The 16,758-nt window shown below is 43.5% G+C and overlaps 1 protein-coding gene across 1 annotated transcript in view; it reads left to right on the forward strand.

Annotated features, from left to right (window-relative positions):
* The window catches only part of LOC120022309 (ras/Rap GTPase-activating protein SynGAP-like), a 58,428-nt gene extending 45,656 nt beyond the window's left edge, over positions 1–12,772 (forward strand). The window contains exons 13-20 of the mRNA XM_038966208.1: positions 362–660; positions 986–1,190; positions 1,982–2,557; positions 3,138–3,638; positions 4,330–4,497; positions 7,038–7,249; positions 7,479–7,551; positions 12,491–12,772. Of these exons, the coding sequence (XP_038822136.1) occupies positions 362–660; positions 986–1,190; positions 1,982–2,557; positions 3,138–3,638; positions 4,330–4,497; positions 7,038–7,249; positions 7,479–7,551; positions 12,491–12,772 (2,316 nt within the window). The remainder of the gene's footprint in view (positions 1–361; positions 661–985; positions 1,191–1,981; positions 2,558–3,137; positions 3,639–4,329; positions 4,498–7,037; positions 7,250–7,478; positions 7,552–12,490) is intronic.
* Positions 12,773–16,758: the final 3,986 nt, after the last annotated feature.

The raw sequence follows: 16,758 nt of genomic DNA on the forward strand, positions 1-16,758 counted from the left end.
ATGAATGAGAGGAAAAGAAGCCACTCTAGACTATTGAGATGTATCCAAAGTCTCTCCATGATCCCTGTATCCCAATTCCCTGTCCTTTCTCCAGAAGTGTACACTTATGCACTCCTCCCCACTCATTTATAAGCATGGAGGCATGGGAGTGATCAGGGGTGTTCAAGTCCGGTTTTGAAGGGCCGAAACACTTCTCGTTTCGGTTTTTAACTGGTAGTTAATTTCACTCATCTCCTATCCCAGGTCTGATTCAGTCACTGGTTAGAAGGAGAGGATGAAAACCAGAAGTGTTTTGGCACTCCAGGACCGGAAATGAACAGCCCTGTGCTAAATATATGTTCCAACACATTTCTTATAACAGTATTTTCCTTTTGAATCCATGAATGGAAGTGAACGAGTGCACACTTTGGGAGAAAGGACAGAATTTGGGATAAACAGTCACATCTTTTCATTACGCCTTGTCTCCCAGGATGCTATTCTGAAGCTTGGTCCCTTGCCACGTCTGCTGAATGACATCAGTGTAGCCTTGAGGAACCCCCAGCTCCACCGGCAGGCCAGCCACCAGCCAGACAGGCAGCAGGACAGGCTCATCACACGGCCCTCCTTCAACCGCCTGGTATCATCCGATTTCCAGAGCCTCATGATGCGGGACCTCAACAGGTAACTGCTCCGGGCTTAAACGCACCATCTGTGTAAGATTTCTTGAGGTTCAATAGTCATTTCGATTGATATGCATTGATTATTGAAGAGCATAAGTTATAAATGCCTTGTTTCACCTTTAACATAATCCAACAGCTAGGGTTGTACAATTTCATTGTTGATGCTTTTGGTTGTCGTTTAAGTCTTTGTAAACAAATAATGTTGATGCAAAGAGGGGTGAGGTGTGAGCCTTGAGGGTTACCTACAATATATACTGTAGTATAGCTTTAAAATACGGCCCCTGACAATGGTAATAATGATAGATAATGATGATGATCATCTCCAGCTCAATAGACATCTCCCGTCTCCCTTCCCCAACCGCGGGATTATCTGGGAGTGGTGTCCTCTCGTCTCATGTAAGCATGGGAAGCTTTGCGGAACGAGACCCCCACGGCTCAAAGGACGTTTTCTACGTGACCCGCCCCCCCCTGGCTCGGTCCAGCCCTGCATACTGCACCAGCAGTTCTGATATCACTGACCCAGACCCAAAGGTAAACTTTGATGCATCGATTTTTCGCCGCTAGCAGACATCAGTGAATTGACTAACGAAAACTTTGAGTTGGACACATACACTGAGTATACAAAACATTAAGAACACCTGCTCTTTCCATGACAAACTGACCAGGTGAATCCAGGTGAAAGCTATAATCCCTTATTGATGTCATTTGTTAAATCTACTTCAATCAGTGTAGATGAAGGGAGGCGACAGGTTAAAGAAGAAGCTTTAAGCCTTGAGACAATTGAGATGTGGATTGTGTGTGTGCCATTCAGAGGGTGAATGGGCAAGGCAAAACATGTAAGTGCCTTTGAACGGGGTATGGTAATAGGTGCCAGGTGCATCGGTTTGTGTTAAGAACTGCAATGCTGCTTGGTTTTTCATGCTGAACAGTTTTCCGTGTGTATCAAGAATGGTCGACCACCCAAAAGACATCCAGCCAACTTGACACAACTGTGGGAAGCATTGGAGTCAACATGGGCCGGCATCCCTGTGGAAGGCTTACCCTGTGGAAGTCCATGCCCCGACGGATTGAAGCTCTTCTGAAGGCAAAAGGGGGAGGGGAGGGTGCAATTCAAAATTAGGAAGATGTTCCTAATGTTTGGTATACTCAGTGTATATTACAACTTGAAGTATACCTCAAAATGTAGTTATGAATTTCCCTAATAACTAAATAGTGAACATTATTATTTGTGACATAATAGGTTATTCCAGTTGACAGGTTATGTTCTGTCTCTCTCCTAGGTCCTCAGTGTTAACAAAAGCGTGTCCATGATGGACCTGCAGGACTCACGCATGAATAGCATCTCCAACCTCCATTCAGTGGGTGATATGCTCAACTCCTCCCAGGCCTCTATAGCAGGCTTGGGCCACAGTTTCGGGAACCTGGGCGGTCCGCTTCGCATGGGAGGCCATATGTCCGCCGGTGGCTCTGGGAGCTCCGGCTTGAGGCTAAGCCAGATGGGGGGACCCCTTCACCACATGGGGGGTCCCACTGACTCTCTCTCCCAGCAGCAGCAACATGCGGCAGCCGCCATGCACTTCCCCCTCTCCTTCCAGAATCCCCTCTTCCATCTGGCTGCCGACGGCCCACGGGGTCAGCCCCACAGTCGTCCTCAGGCCCAGCCACCTCCCCCTCCACTCTTGTTGGCCCCAGAGCTTGACAATGCCCACCACCAACAGGGCTACATGCGGGCATTCGGCCACGGCGGCTTCTCGCGTAGCGAGGACCTTTCGGCCCTGCGGCCACAGAGCAGTCTGGTGCAGCCCAGTGTTGTCCACTCACACAGCTACAGTGACGACTACACACGGCAAAACCAGAACGCTGAATACGCCCGGCGCCAGCTTTCGCTGCAAGTGCAGGTAGGTATTCCAGGAAAATATCACTAATTAAATTTCAATTAAATTCAACTTTATTCATTCCGGTAGCAGCATTTAAGATGACATTGACAGAGCCTAAGTACACGTTAACAAGAATACATCTCTTCATACTAAACATACACCACACAGTGCATGTAACACCTTATGTAGACATTACATTTAGCAATCAGGCTGTTGCAGACTGTTGTTGCGGTCTGTTGCATTGATAAACCCCATCATAGATTTAAATAGATATTTCTTATCATTTAAAAATAAATTTACAAAAATTAATTCACCCAGCAGTCACTTTTTAGAAGCATTGATAGTGAAATGTACAGTATCTGCATATTGTTTGTATGACTACTGTAGATGCTTGAAAAACAAGTTAGACAGGGATTGTCCAATTAAATTGACTTCACAACCATTCTTCATCTCCTTCCTTGTCTCTCCTCTTACACTCTCTCCCTCTCTCTCCCTCTCCTATAGTATTTGATCTCAAATACTGTATCTTATTTTTCTAAATATTTCCTGCCCCCCCTCCCTCCGTCTCCCTCTCTTCCTTTTCCCGCCCACCCTCTCTCAGGAGAATCTTCAGCAGCAGATTCTTATGGGCATGACCCCTCAGACGGCCACAGGCACGGCCACTCCCCCCTCCACCGTGCACCCTGTCCGTCATGGCTCCATAGCACCGCCTCCCCCGCAGCGCCTCAAATCCCAGCTGTCCATCAGCCCCGGGGCCACCTCCACCCCTCCCAAGGCCCGCCCCCAGAGCAGGAACCTCCTTCTCCAGTCACCCGACTCCAGCTTTGGCGGCAGGCAGCCCTCGCAACAGCAACAACAGCAGCAGTTGTCCGTCAAACAGTCTGACAGCCCAGCCCCTGGGCTCCCGCACCAGTCAAGCTCTGCCAGAGATGGCCAGGGGGCGCCACAAGGGGGGAACGGAGAGACCACAGACACCCCGACTAAGAGCACAAAGCAGCCTCAGACCACAGACACCCCAACTAAGAGCACCAAGCAGCCTCAGCCGCAGTCCCAGCAGCAGCATCCACAGCAGCACCTGCTCAAGCCTACAGTCAATAAACAGGTCTATTGCTGGAACGCCATGGGCTCTGTGTTGGAATGCCTGGGTATCCAGCTGGAGCAATCCAGGAGACTTGAGATCGTGTTAGTCCACTGAGCTAAAGCCTTGGCATTAGCTCTGGGAGCTAAAACGAGTCTAGAGTTCTCAGGCAAGGTTACTTGTCACAAACCACCTCGGCTACATGTACAATCAAACCTGTTAATAACCAGTGCCAATATTAATCACACTTCTGTGATTCTCAGAATCTCAGCTGATTTAGGAGGGATGGATTACTGAGATAGCTTAGCCTGTGTCACAACTTCAGTGTTATGAACATGTAATTTCTGTTCGATTTTAAACAAATGTATATATGTTTCCCATAATGTAAAAATTATGTATTGTAAATGTAACATCAAAGAAAATCGATTATGTATTGAAGGCTATTGTTTGAACATTACAGGCATATTGTAAAAATCGAAGTACGTGTAAGTCCAAAGAGATACATGTAGAAGATGGATAGCCAACCAAAAAGCACAGAAAGGTGTTGCTGGTTTAGCTAGTAATTTAAGGCATCTGTCTTAACAGTTTAGACAACATCACAAGCTTTCCTAAATACTTTCTGAGATAGGAGTACCTTTTAGTCTTAATAATCTTGATAGCATGATCATGCGATTTCTGAGCCTCTTCCTGTATCATCTTGCCTCTTTGCTTTCAGGCTTCTCAGTCCCCCTCCACCCTGACCCCCAACGAGCGCACTGTGGCTTGGGTGTCCAACATGCCACACCTCTCTGCCGACATCGAAATATTGCGTAGCTCATCGAACCTTGAGGACCTCAAGCTGAAGGAGTACTCTAAGAGCATGGACGAGTCACGCATGGATAGGGTGAGTCTATTTTGGTAGTGATGAAAGCCTCTCTGGTAAATTAAAGAAGGTTCCTAGATTATAAGGGAATGTCTTTATCTGATTTCCATTTTGTTGTATAGCAACATTTGACCTCCAGCATGATATTCCAAGAAGGTTATGGCAGGGTCAAAGGAAAACCTTCACTCTGTCATAATTTGATGTACCAGGATTGGGACCTGAGAATATTGCTAGACTGTTCCTTGAATTAACAAATTTTCCTTGAAGAAAGGAATGCTTTAATTAATGTCATTCCTCACCTACCAGATGGTACATACATTTTTTCATACCTGTTTTTCACACTGTGAAAAAGTCGGGAATACAGTGCTACAGGTGTGGAATAAAGTGTAGTGTAGAAGCTCTGAAACATTGGGGTCAGCCCTAATACCGTACCCATCTCCAAGAGGGGGCTAGCTTTAGTTTTATGACCTTAAATAAAAATATAAAAAAAGTTCAAATGATTGAGATAGCTACGAATAATTTACATAATGCAAAATATTAGTTTTAGGTAATTTTTGCCTGTTAAACTATCCGGTTAGCTACATTTACGATTCTCATATCTAGCTGATAATTATGAAGTAAATGTTTGCTTTATGAACGTTTGCTTTGTGAACAATTGAGGATTTTCTGAGGGCAAAAGGGGGGTTCAACTCAATATCAGGAAGGTGTTCTTAATTTTTTGTTAACTCAGTGAATTTGTAAATATCACCATCATCTTTGAAACACCAGCGCTTAATGGTTATTGTGGTATAGCGTGATATAAGCAGAATTCAATATAATTCCCCCCGATTTCAACTGCCCCCTTAGTCACTTTATCCTGGCGCCGGGTATGTCTAATGCAGTTGAAGTCGGAAGTTTACATACACCTTAGCCAAATACATTTAAACTCAGTTTGTCACAATTTATGACATTTAATCCTAGTAAAAATTCCCTGTCTTAGGTCAGTTAGGATCACCACTTTATTTAAGAATGTGAAATATCAGAATAATAGTAGAGAATTATTTCTTTCAGCTTTTATTTCTTTCATCACATTCCCAGTGGGTCAGAAGTTTACATACACTCAATTAGTATTTGGTAGCATTGCCTTTAAATTGTTTAACTTGGGTCAAATGTTTCGGTTAGCCTTACACAAGCTTCTCACAATAAGTTGGGTGAATTTTGGCCCATTCCTCCTGACAGAGCTGGTGTAACTGAGTCAGGTTTGTAGGCCTCCTTGCTCGCACACGCTTTTTCAGTTCTGCCCACACATTTTCTATAGGATTGAGGTCAGGGCTTTGTGATGGCCACTCCAATACTTTGACTTTGTTGTCCTTTAGCCATTTGCCACAACTTTGGAAGTATGCTTGGGGTCATTGTCCCTTTGGAAGACCCATTTGCGACCAAGCTTTGACTTCCTGATTGATGTCTTGAGATGTTGCTTCAATATATCCACATAATTCCCCTCCTCATGATGCCATCTATTTTGTGAAGTGCACCAGTCCCTCCTGCAGCAAAGCACCCCCACAACATGATGCTACAACCCCCGTGCTTCATGGTTGGGATGGTGTTCTTCGGCGTGCAAGCCTCCCCCCTTTTCCTCAAAACATAACGATGGTCATTATGGCCAAACAGTTCTATTTTTGTTTCATCAGACCAGAGGACATTTCTCCAAAAAGTACGATCTTTGTCCCCATGTGCAGTTGCAAACCATAGTCTGTCTTTTTTATGGCTGTTTTGGAGCAGTGGCTTCTTCCTTGCTGAGTGGCCTTTCAGGTTATGTCGATATAGGACTCGTTTTACTGTGGATATAGATACTTTTGTACCTGTTTCCTCCAGCATCTTCACAAGGTCCTTTGCTGTTGTTCTGGGATTGATTTTCACTTTTCGCACCAAAGTACGTTCATCTCTAGGAGACAGAATGGGTCTCCTTCCTGAGCGGTATGACGGCTGCGTGGTCCCATGGTGTTTATACTTGCCCACTATTGTTTGTACAGATGAACATGGTACCTTCAGGCATTTGGAAATTGCTCCCAAGGATGAACCAGACTTGTGGAGGTCTACAATTTATTTTCTGAGATCTTGGCTGATTTCTTTTGATTTTCCCATGATGTCAAGCAAAGAGGCACTGAGTTTGGTAGGCCTTGAAATACATCCACAGGTACACCTCCAATTGACTCAAATTATGTCAATTATCCTATCAGAAGCTTCTAAAGCCATGACATCATTTTTTGGAATTATCCAAGCTGTTTAAAGGCACAGTCAACTGTATGTAAACTTCTGACCCACTGTAATTGTGATACAGTTAATTCTAAGGGAAATATTCTGTCTGTTAACAATTGTTGGAAAAATTACTTGCACAAAGTAGTTGTCCTAACCGACTTGCCAAAACTATAGTTTGTTAACAAGACATTTTTGGAGTGGTTGAAAAACTAGTTTTAATGACTCCAATCTAAGTTTATGTAAACTTCCGACTTCAACTGTATATGATAATGCATTCAGAATTCCAGAGCATTGATCTTCCTCTCCTGTCGTCTCTCTGCCAGGTAAAGGAATATGAGGAGGAGATCCATTCCCTGAAGGAGCGTCTGATAATGTCCCATCGGAAGCTGGAGGAGTATGAGCGCAGAATGCTTTCACAGGAGCAGCAGACCAGCAAGATCCTATCACAGTACCAGAGCCGGCTGGACGACAGCGAGCGCATGCTGAGGCAGCAGCAGCTGGAGAAGGACAGTCAAATCAAAGGCATTATCAACAGGTGAGCGCAACCAAAACAAGACAAGAAAGAAGGTTCATGTCTGCTTGCTCACTTGCCTAGATAGCATTTACTTTTAATGCATTTACTTTAGAGAGAATTTCAATTCCCTGAACATCATATCTGTTTAAAAAAACGGAAAGGCTAATTTTGGGAGACAAAATAGTAGAAATAAACAAAATCATGGCTCTGTAGCTTTCTCTAAAATAAACATTGTCTCCTTCTTTTCCAGGCTCATGGCTGTGGAGGATGAGTTGAGAGTGAGTGCCATTCCTGAAATCAAGCCCAGAATGTTCAGAGAGCAGGTCTGTCCGTTTGTCTGTATGGCTGAGAGTGTTCTTGTCTCTGAGTCTATGGCGTGTACGTCGACATGGTTTATTATGGATTCACTGGTCTGTCATACGTGCCATTTTTACATTAGTAGTGGCAGCATGTAGCTAGTGGAATGCATTTGGAAACCTGCTACTCTGCAACATGCTTACCCAGAAATGACTGGGTTACCCAGATATGCCGTAACTGTGGCAAAAAAGACTGTAACATACACTACCGTTGAAAAGTTTGGGGTCACTTATTAATGTCCTTGTTTTTGAAAGAAAAGCAACTTTTGTCTATTAAAATAACATCAAATTGACCAAAAATACAGTGTAGACATTGTTAGTGTTGTAAATTACTATTGTAGCTGGAAACGGCTGATTTTTTAAATGGAATATCTACATAGGCGTACAGAGGCCCATTATCAGCAACCATCACTCCTGTGTTCCAATGGCACGTTGTGTTGGCTAATCCACGATTATCATTTTAAAAAGGCTAATTGATCGTTAGAAAACTATTTTGCAATTATGTTAGCACAGCTGAAAACTGTTGTGCTGATTAAAGAAGCAATAAAACTGGCCTTCTTTAGACTAGTTGAGTATCTGGAGCATCAGCATTTGTGGGTTCGATTACAGGCTCAAAATGGCCAGAAACAAAGTACTTTCTTCTGAAACTCGTCAGTCTATTCTTGTTCTGAGAAATGAAGGCTATTCCAATGCAAGAAATTGGAAAGAAACTGAAGATCTCGTACAACGCTGTGTACTACTCCCTTCACAGAAGAGCGCAAACTGGCTCTAACCAGAATAGAAAGAGGAGTGGGAGGCACCGGTGCGCAACTGAGCAAGAGGACAAGTACATTAGAGTGTCTAGTTTGAGAAACAGATGCCTCAAGTCCTCAACTGGCAGCTTCATGAAATAGTACCCGCAAAACACCAGTTTCAATGTCGACAGTGAAGAGGCAGCTCCGTGATGCTGGCCTTCTAGGCAGGGTTCCTATGTATGTGTCTGTGTTCTTTTGCCCATCTTAATCTTTTCTTTTTATTGGCCAGTCTGAGATGTCTTTTTCTTTGCAACTCTGCCTTTCTAAGTGACCCCAAACTTGTGAACGGTCGTGTCCTTAACCCCATAAAGGGCCTTGATAACTCATGGACCCAATTCAGTTTCTCAACATCAGTTTCCCTTGAAAAAACCCATGCCGAAACATCTACAATGGTGTTCACTTTACATTGATGAATTAGTTTACTTGACAACATACTATATATAAATATATATATATGTGCACCATGTCTGTTCCGTTGTATGTAAGCTGTTGAATGTCTGTCTAGGCACAATGTCACTACATTCTTTCATTTTTACCACCACTGACAAAAGACAAAAGTTTCATATTGAGGCATGTCTAACTCAAAGTTGGTGTGAATGGCATCTACTGTATGATGGAGTAGACCGGATTTATTTTTTATTTTTTTATTTCACCTTTATTTTATTTAACCAGGTAGGAAGGTTGAGAACAAGTTCTCATTTACAACTGCGACCTGGCCAAGATAAAGCAAAGCAGTGCGACAAAAACAACAACACAGAGTTACACATAAACAAACGTACAGTCAATAACACAATAGAAAAATCTATGTACAGTGTGTGCAAATGTAGAAGAATAGGGAGGTAGGCAAATAATAGGCCATAGAGGTGAAATAATTAGAATCTAGCATTAACACTGGAGTGAAAGATGCGCAGATGATGATGTGCAAGTAGAGATACTGGGGTGCAAAAGAGCAAGAGGGTAAGTGATGATATGGGGATGTTGGGTGTGCTATTTACAGATTTGCTGTGTACAGGTACAGTGCTCTGACAGCTGATGCTTAAAGTTAGAGGGAGATATAAGACTCCAGCTTCAGTGATTTTTGCAATTCGTTCCAGTCATTAGCAGCAGAGAACTGGAAGGAAAGGCGGCCAAAGGAAGTGTTGGCTTTGGGGATGACCAGTGAAATATACCTGCTGGAGCGCGTGCTACGGGTGGGTGTTGCTATGATGACCAGTGAGCTGAGATAAGGCTGGGCTTTACCTAGCGAAGACTTGACCTGGAGCCAGTGGGTTTGGCGACGAATATGTAGTGAGGGCCAGGAAACGAGAGCATACAGGTCTCAGTGGTGGGTAGCATATGGGGCTTTGGTGACTAAATGGATGGCACTGTGATGGACTACATCCAGTTTTCTGAGTAGAGTGTTGGAGGCTATTTTGTAAATGACAAAGCCAAAGTCAAGGATGGGTAGGATAGTCAGTTTTACGAGGGTATGTTTTGGCAGCATGAGTGAAGGAGGCTTTGTTGCGAAATAGGAAGCCGGTTTTAGATTTAATTTTAGATTGGAGATGCTTGATGTGAGTCTGGAAGGAGAGTTTACAGTCTAACCAGACACCTAGGTATTTGTAGTTGTCCACATAATCTAGGTCAGAACCGTCCAGAGTAGTAATGCTAGTCAGGCGGGAGGGTGCGGACAGCAATCGGTTGAAGAGAATGCACTCTATCTAAGAAGTAGTTGGTGAACCAGGCGAGGCAGTCATTTGAGAAGCCAAGGCCAATGAGTCTGCCAATAAGAATGAGGTGGTTGACAGAGTCGAAAGCCTTGGCCAGATCGATGAAGACGGCTGCACAGTACTGTCTTTTATCGATGGCGGTTATGATATCGTTTAGGAGGGGGGGTCTATAGCAAGTGGCAACGGTGAGAGACTTGTTTCTGGAAAGGTGGATTTTTAAAAGTAGAAGCTCGAATTGTTTGGGCACAGACCTGGATAGTATGACAGAACTCTGCAGGCTATCTCTGCAGTAGTTTGCAACTCCGCCCCCTTTGGCAGTTCTATCTTTAAGTAAAATGTTTGAATATTGAAGCCCAGGAATTGTCTGATGGATCTCTTTGGCTAGCCGGGAGATGGGCCTAGCTCGAGGCTAGCTCCAGGCTAACTGGTGCTTGCTTCGGGACAGAGACGTTAGCCAGGAGTAGCCACTCGGATAGCAGGTAACTAGCTGCGATGGTCCAGTGTAAAGGTTCAGAGCTTGCGGTAGGAATCCGGAGATGTGGTAGGGAAAAAGCAGTCCGATATGCTCTGGGTTGATATCACGCTGTGCAGACTGACAGGAATTGACCGGGCTGATGCTGGCTGATGTCCTAGTTAACGGTGATGACCGCTTACTAGCTAGTAGCTAGTTAGCTGGCTAGCTCCTCATGGGGGTTCCGGTTCTAAAGTATAAAAAATAGCAGATCCATACCACATTGGGTGAGGCGGGTTGCAGGAGAGTATGTTGAAATTGAGATTAAAAATATATATACTAAATTTATATGAAGAAAACAATATATACACGGGACGGGACAAGACAAGACAGGACAAAGACGTCTGACTGCTACGCCATCTTGGTATAAGGTTGAATGGTGTAGTAAATATTTGGAGTGTTGCTATGCATTGCAGTATATTCTACTGAATCCTAGAGAATGGAGTTTTATCAACTGGACAACATTTGATTGGTTGAAGGTGATCCAATCACTGACCAATTTGTTTTGCAAAATTCCCTCATTACAGATGTAGGCACAAACAGTTTACTCCCTATATTTCTGAAAACAAAATGCCTTAAGTAGCTTACCATGGTACAACTGTATTAACTTCTATTTAATAATTTGAAATATTCGTACATTGTTTTAATTTTTCAAAAGCAAGAGGCTATATGTGTGAATCAGAAAGAAGCTGGGGATTGCACTGATAGTAAACAGGGTTGGGGAAAAAAGTAGAGTTCGGTAAAAAATATAAATAAAGAAATCATTTAAATAAGGGGATTTAGAAATGATGCAAACAATGACATTGATAAAACTCACAATATCTGCTATATTAAAGCTTCAAACAGCAATGGTTCTATGTAGCACTTTTTGTACTCAAACAACCCTTTTCTTTGAGAGGCTACTTCACTAGATTCTTCGCTGTCTGAATAGTTGCAAAGAGGTTTTTCTTCTTGCTAGAGGGTTGTGGGTAATATGAATTTCTGTTTTCATGTAGCATGATTTCACATACCGTGGTACCTGTGATTTTGGTTGTTGTTTTATTCAAACTGTGTTGCCTCTGTTTATGTTCATCAGTTATTTTGGGGTGGTTTTTGATGATCCGAACAGAGGTTAAACATGAGACTTCTTTTTTGAGAAAGGAGCAGAAGCAGGGAGACAGTATAAATGGAGTACAAATGTGTAGGGCTCATGATCGAACCGGGATCCCCGCCATGAGGGAACTTATATGGATCCAAAGGCGAGAGCATTACCCACTCAACCAGACTCCACGTGACATTTTTTGTAACTTGGCCATATCTAGCTTTACTTGTTCATTGTGTGTATAAGGCCACAGTCTGCAGTGAATTAAGGCAGCCAACACTGTTAGGGTGTCACTGATATGAAGCCCATTGACAACTACATTTTCTCAAATTTTTATGACAAACACTGACTTTTATCAATCCCATTACGTGAAGGGAAAGGTTTCTACTGCCAGCTAGGCATACAACAACAACAAAAATGTTTTGCAACGCAAAATGAAAAATTGCTTTTCTTATTGGATAAGTCCAGGTATATCAGTCCGTCTTCTTCTTTTGGGTTCCTAATGAAGCCTAAACCGAACCCGTGCCCCCCCCGTCTGCCCCCCCCCCCCCCCCCCCCGTCTCTGTCCTGTGCTTTCTTGTGGGGTCTTTCTTTCTTTTCTTTCTTTCTTTTCTTTCATCTCTGTTGGAATTTATCATTCCTCTACTTTATAACCCATTTTTCTTCTCTCCCTCTCTGCAAAACTCACCCCATCCCCCTCCTCTATCCCCTCCTGTGTGACGTTCTCTCCCCATGCGTTCTCTTCTGACTCCTTCCCACCCACCATTCCGCCTTTTCTCCTCCCTCCCTCCCTCTATCTTGCTATCGATAGGAAGAGGACTCTTCCTCTCTGGGTTCAGCAGACCCCCATGGTCTCCCCGGAGGGGGGGGGGGGCAGCCACCACCACTGCCAGGCCCGGGGTCTCCTTTTCGGGTGTCTCCTGTGCCAACTCCCCTTGGAAAGGAGCCCTCCCTCCCCTCCCACCTCCCCGCCTACACGTCAGCCACAATGGGGAACTCCATGGCAACCGAGCCTACCCCTCGACTACTACCATGGTTACGCCAGCCAGGAGCACGGCATCTTGGACCTCGGCAACAGCAGCATCAGATCTGAGTTTAACCGGGGGGAGAGCAGTCTAATAACAAAATGTGATTACTGAAACGAGTCAAGTGGAGAGACGAGTTTTCACTCCCAGAACATCCTCTTGGCTATGTTTCTCCTTTTGGTCTTTTTTCAAAATAATAGTAGATTTACTTGATAGGGACAGATTTAATGACATTGACACATTGATTTACCAGATGGCAGATGCATTGCACCGTCTTGCTTTAGTTTGCGCTAATTTCCAGCATCAGTCACTAGATGGGCTTTGAAATAATGAGAATTGGTTCTCAGTTAACAAACCTTGTTGAATAAAGGAATAATAATAAAATGACATATTAGTTTTAAAGACTAAAGGAGCCATGCTCTGATATTTGACGGCTGATCCAATAATGGTGGTTATGTCGTTTTTAATCCAATGGTCAAATGGGCTTCTATCAGTTTTGAGTTTGACAATTAGTAAATCATAGTTAATAACGTGTGGATTGGGAAGGCTTTTTGTACCTTTTTATTTGCCTCTTTTTTTATTTCCCTACTAGGGGTTTCATGCTGTGTGTGTGTGTGTGTGTGTGTGTGTGTGTGTGTGTGTGTGTGTGTGTGTGTGTGTGTGTGTGTGTGTGTGTGTGTGTGTGTGTGTGTGTGTGTGTGTGTGTGTGTGTGTGGAGAGAGACAGATGGAGAGGGTATTTTGTTTTACCACATAGTTCTATTGCTAAATGTTTAACTGTATTGCAGTCTATAATAAATTGCAGTCTAGAATAACTCAAAGATTCGTATTGTTATTTCATCCATTGCCCTTTCACCATTTTCTTCTTTCCCTCCCTCCCTTCCTGCAGCCAATCCAACCGTTTTACGGAGGACACCCTGGAACCTGACTGGCAGAGCTGATATTGGTCCCGGCATAATCCTATTGGCTGGCAAAACATGGAAGAGGTCTGCATTACATGGCTGCTCCAGATCTGTTGATTTCCCACAACAAGCTGAACCTTTGGAAAATTCAAGGGGGGGGGGGGGGGGGGGGTCTTCACATGCTCTCACACACACACTCCTTCATGTGTTTGCTCTTTCTCTCCCTCTCTCTGCAATACCACTGTAAGTTTTGACCCTGGTGACAATCAGCTCAATATGAGTGGTGATGTTTACATTGTTTGTGTGTTGCAGTGGCCCATTCACGAGTGATGAAACATGGCAATATGAACCTGTTGTTTCTCTTTTAATAGGTATGACAAAGCACAATACTGAGAAAGAGAGAGAAAGAGACTTTGGGGTACACCAAGATTCCTCCCCCTACCTCAAATATTCACTTCACTTTATTAATTCCCCTGTGACAAACCTACTACACCCAGGCCTTCGCGAAAGCAGTAGGTTTTTTAACTGCTATGCTGAACGCGTAACCCGGGGCCAGCGGGTAGAATTGTTGAAAACAGAACCAGCACCCGGGGGCCTGTCAGACGCTCATGTTTCATTAAAAACAATGGGAGCATCTGATACCCAGTAAAAGTAACGCGTCCAGTTATGCTGTCAACCACTATGGCTCTAATTTATGTTTTTTTATGTTCTTAGTATTAAACTGAGTAGTTTAATACTTAGTATTACAGACGGTGAATGAAATGAAAGCCTAATGCTTGTTCTCAGACTATATATCTCTGTAATGCCGTGAACGTATCTATCTCTCCGGCCTAATTGTTTCCTCCTTTTGTTTTTGTATTGCTCTTCTCTATCTCTACCCGAGAGTAAACAAACTAAATATGCACAGCCCTATGTTTCACAACAGAAGGACAAAAGGTTTCGATTTCTATGTCACCTGGATACAATTTCAACCTAAGGAGCTGGGACATATGGACATTGTTTTACATTTCCTGCATATGTGTTTTAATTATATGAATTACTCACCTGGACATGTCTGGTGTTTGTTTCTTTAAATTGATATCCCAGTAAGGTTTCTTTACATTGTGGACGATTCCTCTGGACCACTTCGCTTTTGTATGTATGGGTTCTCTTTGAGATGGAAAAGAGGTGGATTTGACCTGCTCTGCCTCCATCAAAGTCTGGGACACACTGCCCTCTTGTGACCATAGTATCAATCTGCACTAGATAGCGGAGGAAGGACGCTTCCTCAAGTGGTGCTCAGCTACGGAGCTCGTGTTTGGCTGGGGATCAGCGATGCTACAATTGTCATGAGTGCCCTGCCCCAGTTGAATTGACGCCACTCTTTCACCTTGGACTCGTGCAGATGCCTGGACTCCAACCTTCAGGTCGTACTCACCTCCCCTTATCATCACAGAGGGGTGTGGCAAAACAATCATCAGATGGAATTACTTAATGTCTCAACCTTTGAATGGGTGTAACTGTTCCTTGCATATATATATATATACACACACACACACACACACACACAGTACCAGTCAAAAGTTTGGACACACCTACTCATTCAAGTGTTTTTCTTTATTTTTACAATTTTATACATTGTAGAATAATAGTGAAGACATCAAAACTATGAAATAACACATATGGGATCATGTAGTAACCAAAACTGTTAAACAAATCAAAATATATTTTATATTTCCAACAGTCTTGAAGGAGTTCCCACATATGCTGAGCACTTGTTGGCTGCTTTTTCTTCACTCTGCGGTCCAACTCATCCCAAACCATCTTAATTGGGTTGAGGTCGGGGGATTGTGGAGGCCAGGTCATCTGATGCAGCACTCCATCACTCTCCTTCATGGTCAAATAGCCCTTACACAGCCTGGAGGTGTGTTGGGTCATTGTCCTGTTGAAAAACAAGTGATATTCCCACTAAGCGCAAACCATGTGGGATGGCGTATCGCTGCAGAATGCTGTGGTAGCCATGGTGGTTAAGTGTGCCTTGAATTGTAAATAAATCACTGACAGTGTCACCAGCAAAGCACCCCCACACCATCACCCCTCCTCCTCCATGCTTCTCAGTGGGAACCACACATGCGGAGATCATCCATTCAACTACTCTGCGTCTCACAAAGACACAGCAGTTGGAACCTAAGATCTCAAATTTGAACTAATCAGACCAAAGGACAGATTTCCACCGGTCTAATGTCCATTGCTCGTGTTTCTTGGCCCAAGCAAGTCTCTTCATCTTATTGGTGTCCTTTAGTAGTGGTTTCTTTGCAGCAATTCGACAATGGAGGCCAGATTCACGCAGTCTCCTCTGAACAGTTAATGTTGATGTGTCTGTTACTTGAACTCTGAAGCATTTTTTGGGGCTGCAATTTCTGGTAAGTCTAATGAGCTTATCCTCTGCTGCAGAGGTATCTCTGGGTCTTCCTTTCCTGTGGCGGTCCTCATGAGAGCCAGTTTCATCATAGCGCTTGATGGTTTTTGTGACTGCACTTGGCAGAACATGTCTTAAAGTAATGATGGACTTTCGTTTCTTTTTGCTTATTTGAGCTGTTCTTGCCATAATATGGCCTTGGTCTTATACCAAATAGGGCTATCTTCTGTATACCACCCCTACCTTGTCACAAGGCAAAGGGTTGCTACTTTGAAGAATCTCAATTATAAAATATATTTTGATTTGCTTAAAACCTTTTTGTCTACAACATGATTCCAACATGATGATGATTGATTGACAACATGATTGTGTTATTTCATAGTTTTGATGTCTTCCCTATTATTCTACAAGGTAGAAAAAATAAAGAATGAGTAGGTGTGTCCAAACTTTGACTGGTACATATATATATATGAGTTGAATATACAAGAAAAAGGTTCCATGTACACTGAGTATACCAAAAAATAGGAACACCTTCCTCATATTGAGTTGCCCCCCTGCATTTTGCCTTCAGAACAGCCTCAATTCATCGGGGCACAGGGATGCTGCCCCGTGTTGACTCCAATGCTTCCCACATTTGTGTCAAATTGGCTGGATGTCCTTTGGGTGGTGGACCATTCTTGATACACACAGGAAACTGTTGTGCATGAAAAATCAACAGTGTTGCAGTTTTTGACACAAACCAGTGCACCTGGCAT

The sequence above is a fragment of the Salvelinus namaycush genome, chromosome 27, assembly GCF_016432855.1.
Source record: "Salvelinus namaycush isolate Seneca chromosome 27, SaNama_1.0, whole genome shotgun sequence".
Lineage (NCBI taxonomy): Eukaryota > Metazoa > Chordata > Actinopteri > Salmoniformes > Salmonidae > Salvelinus > Salvelinus namaycush.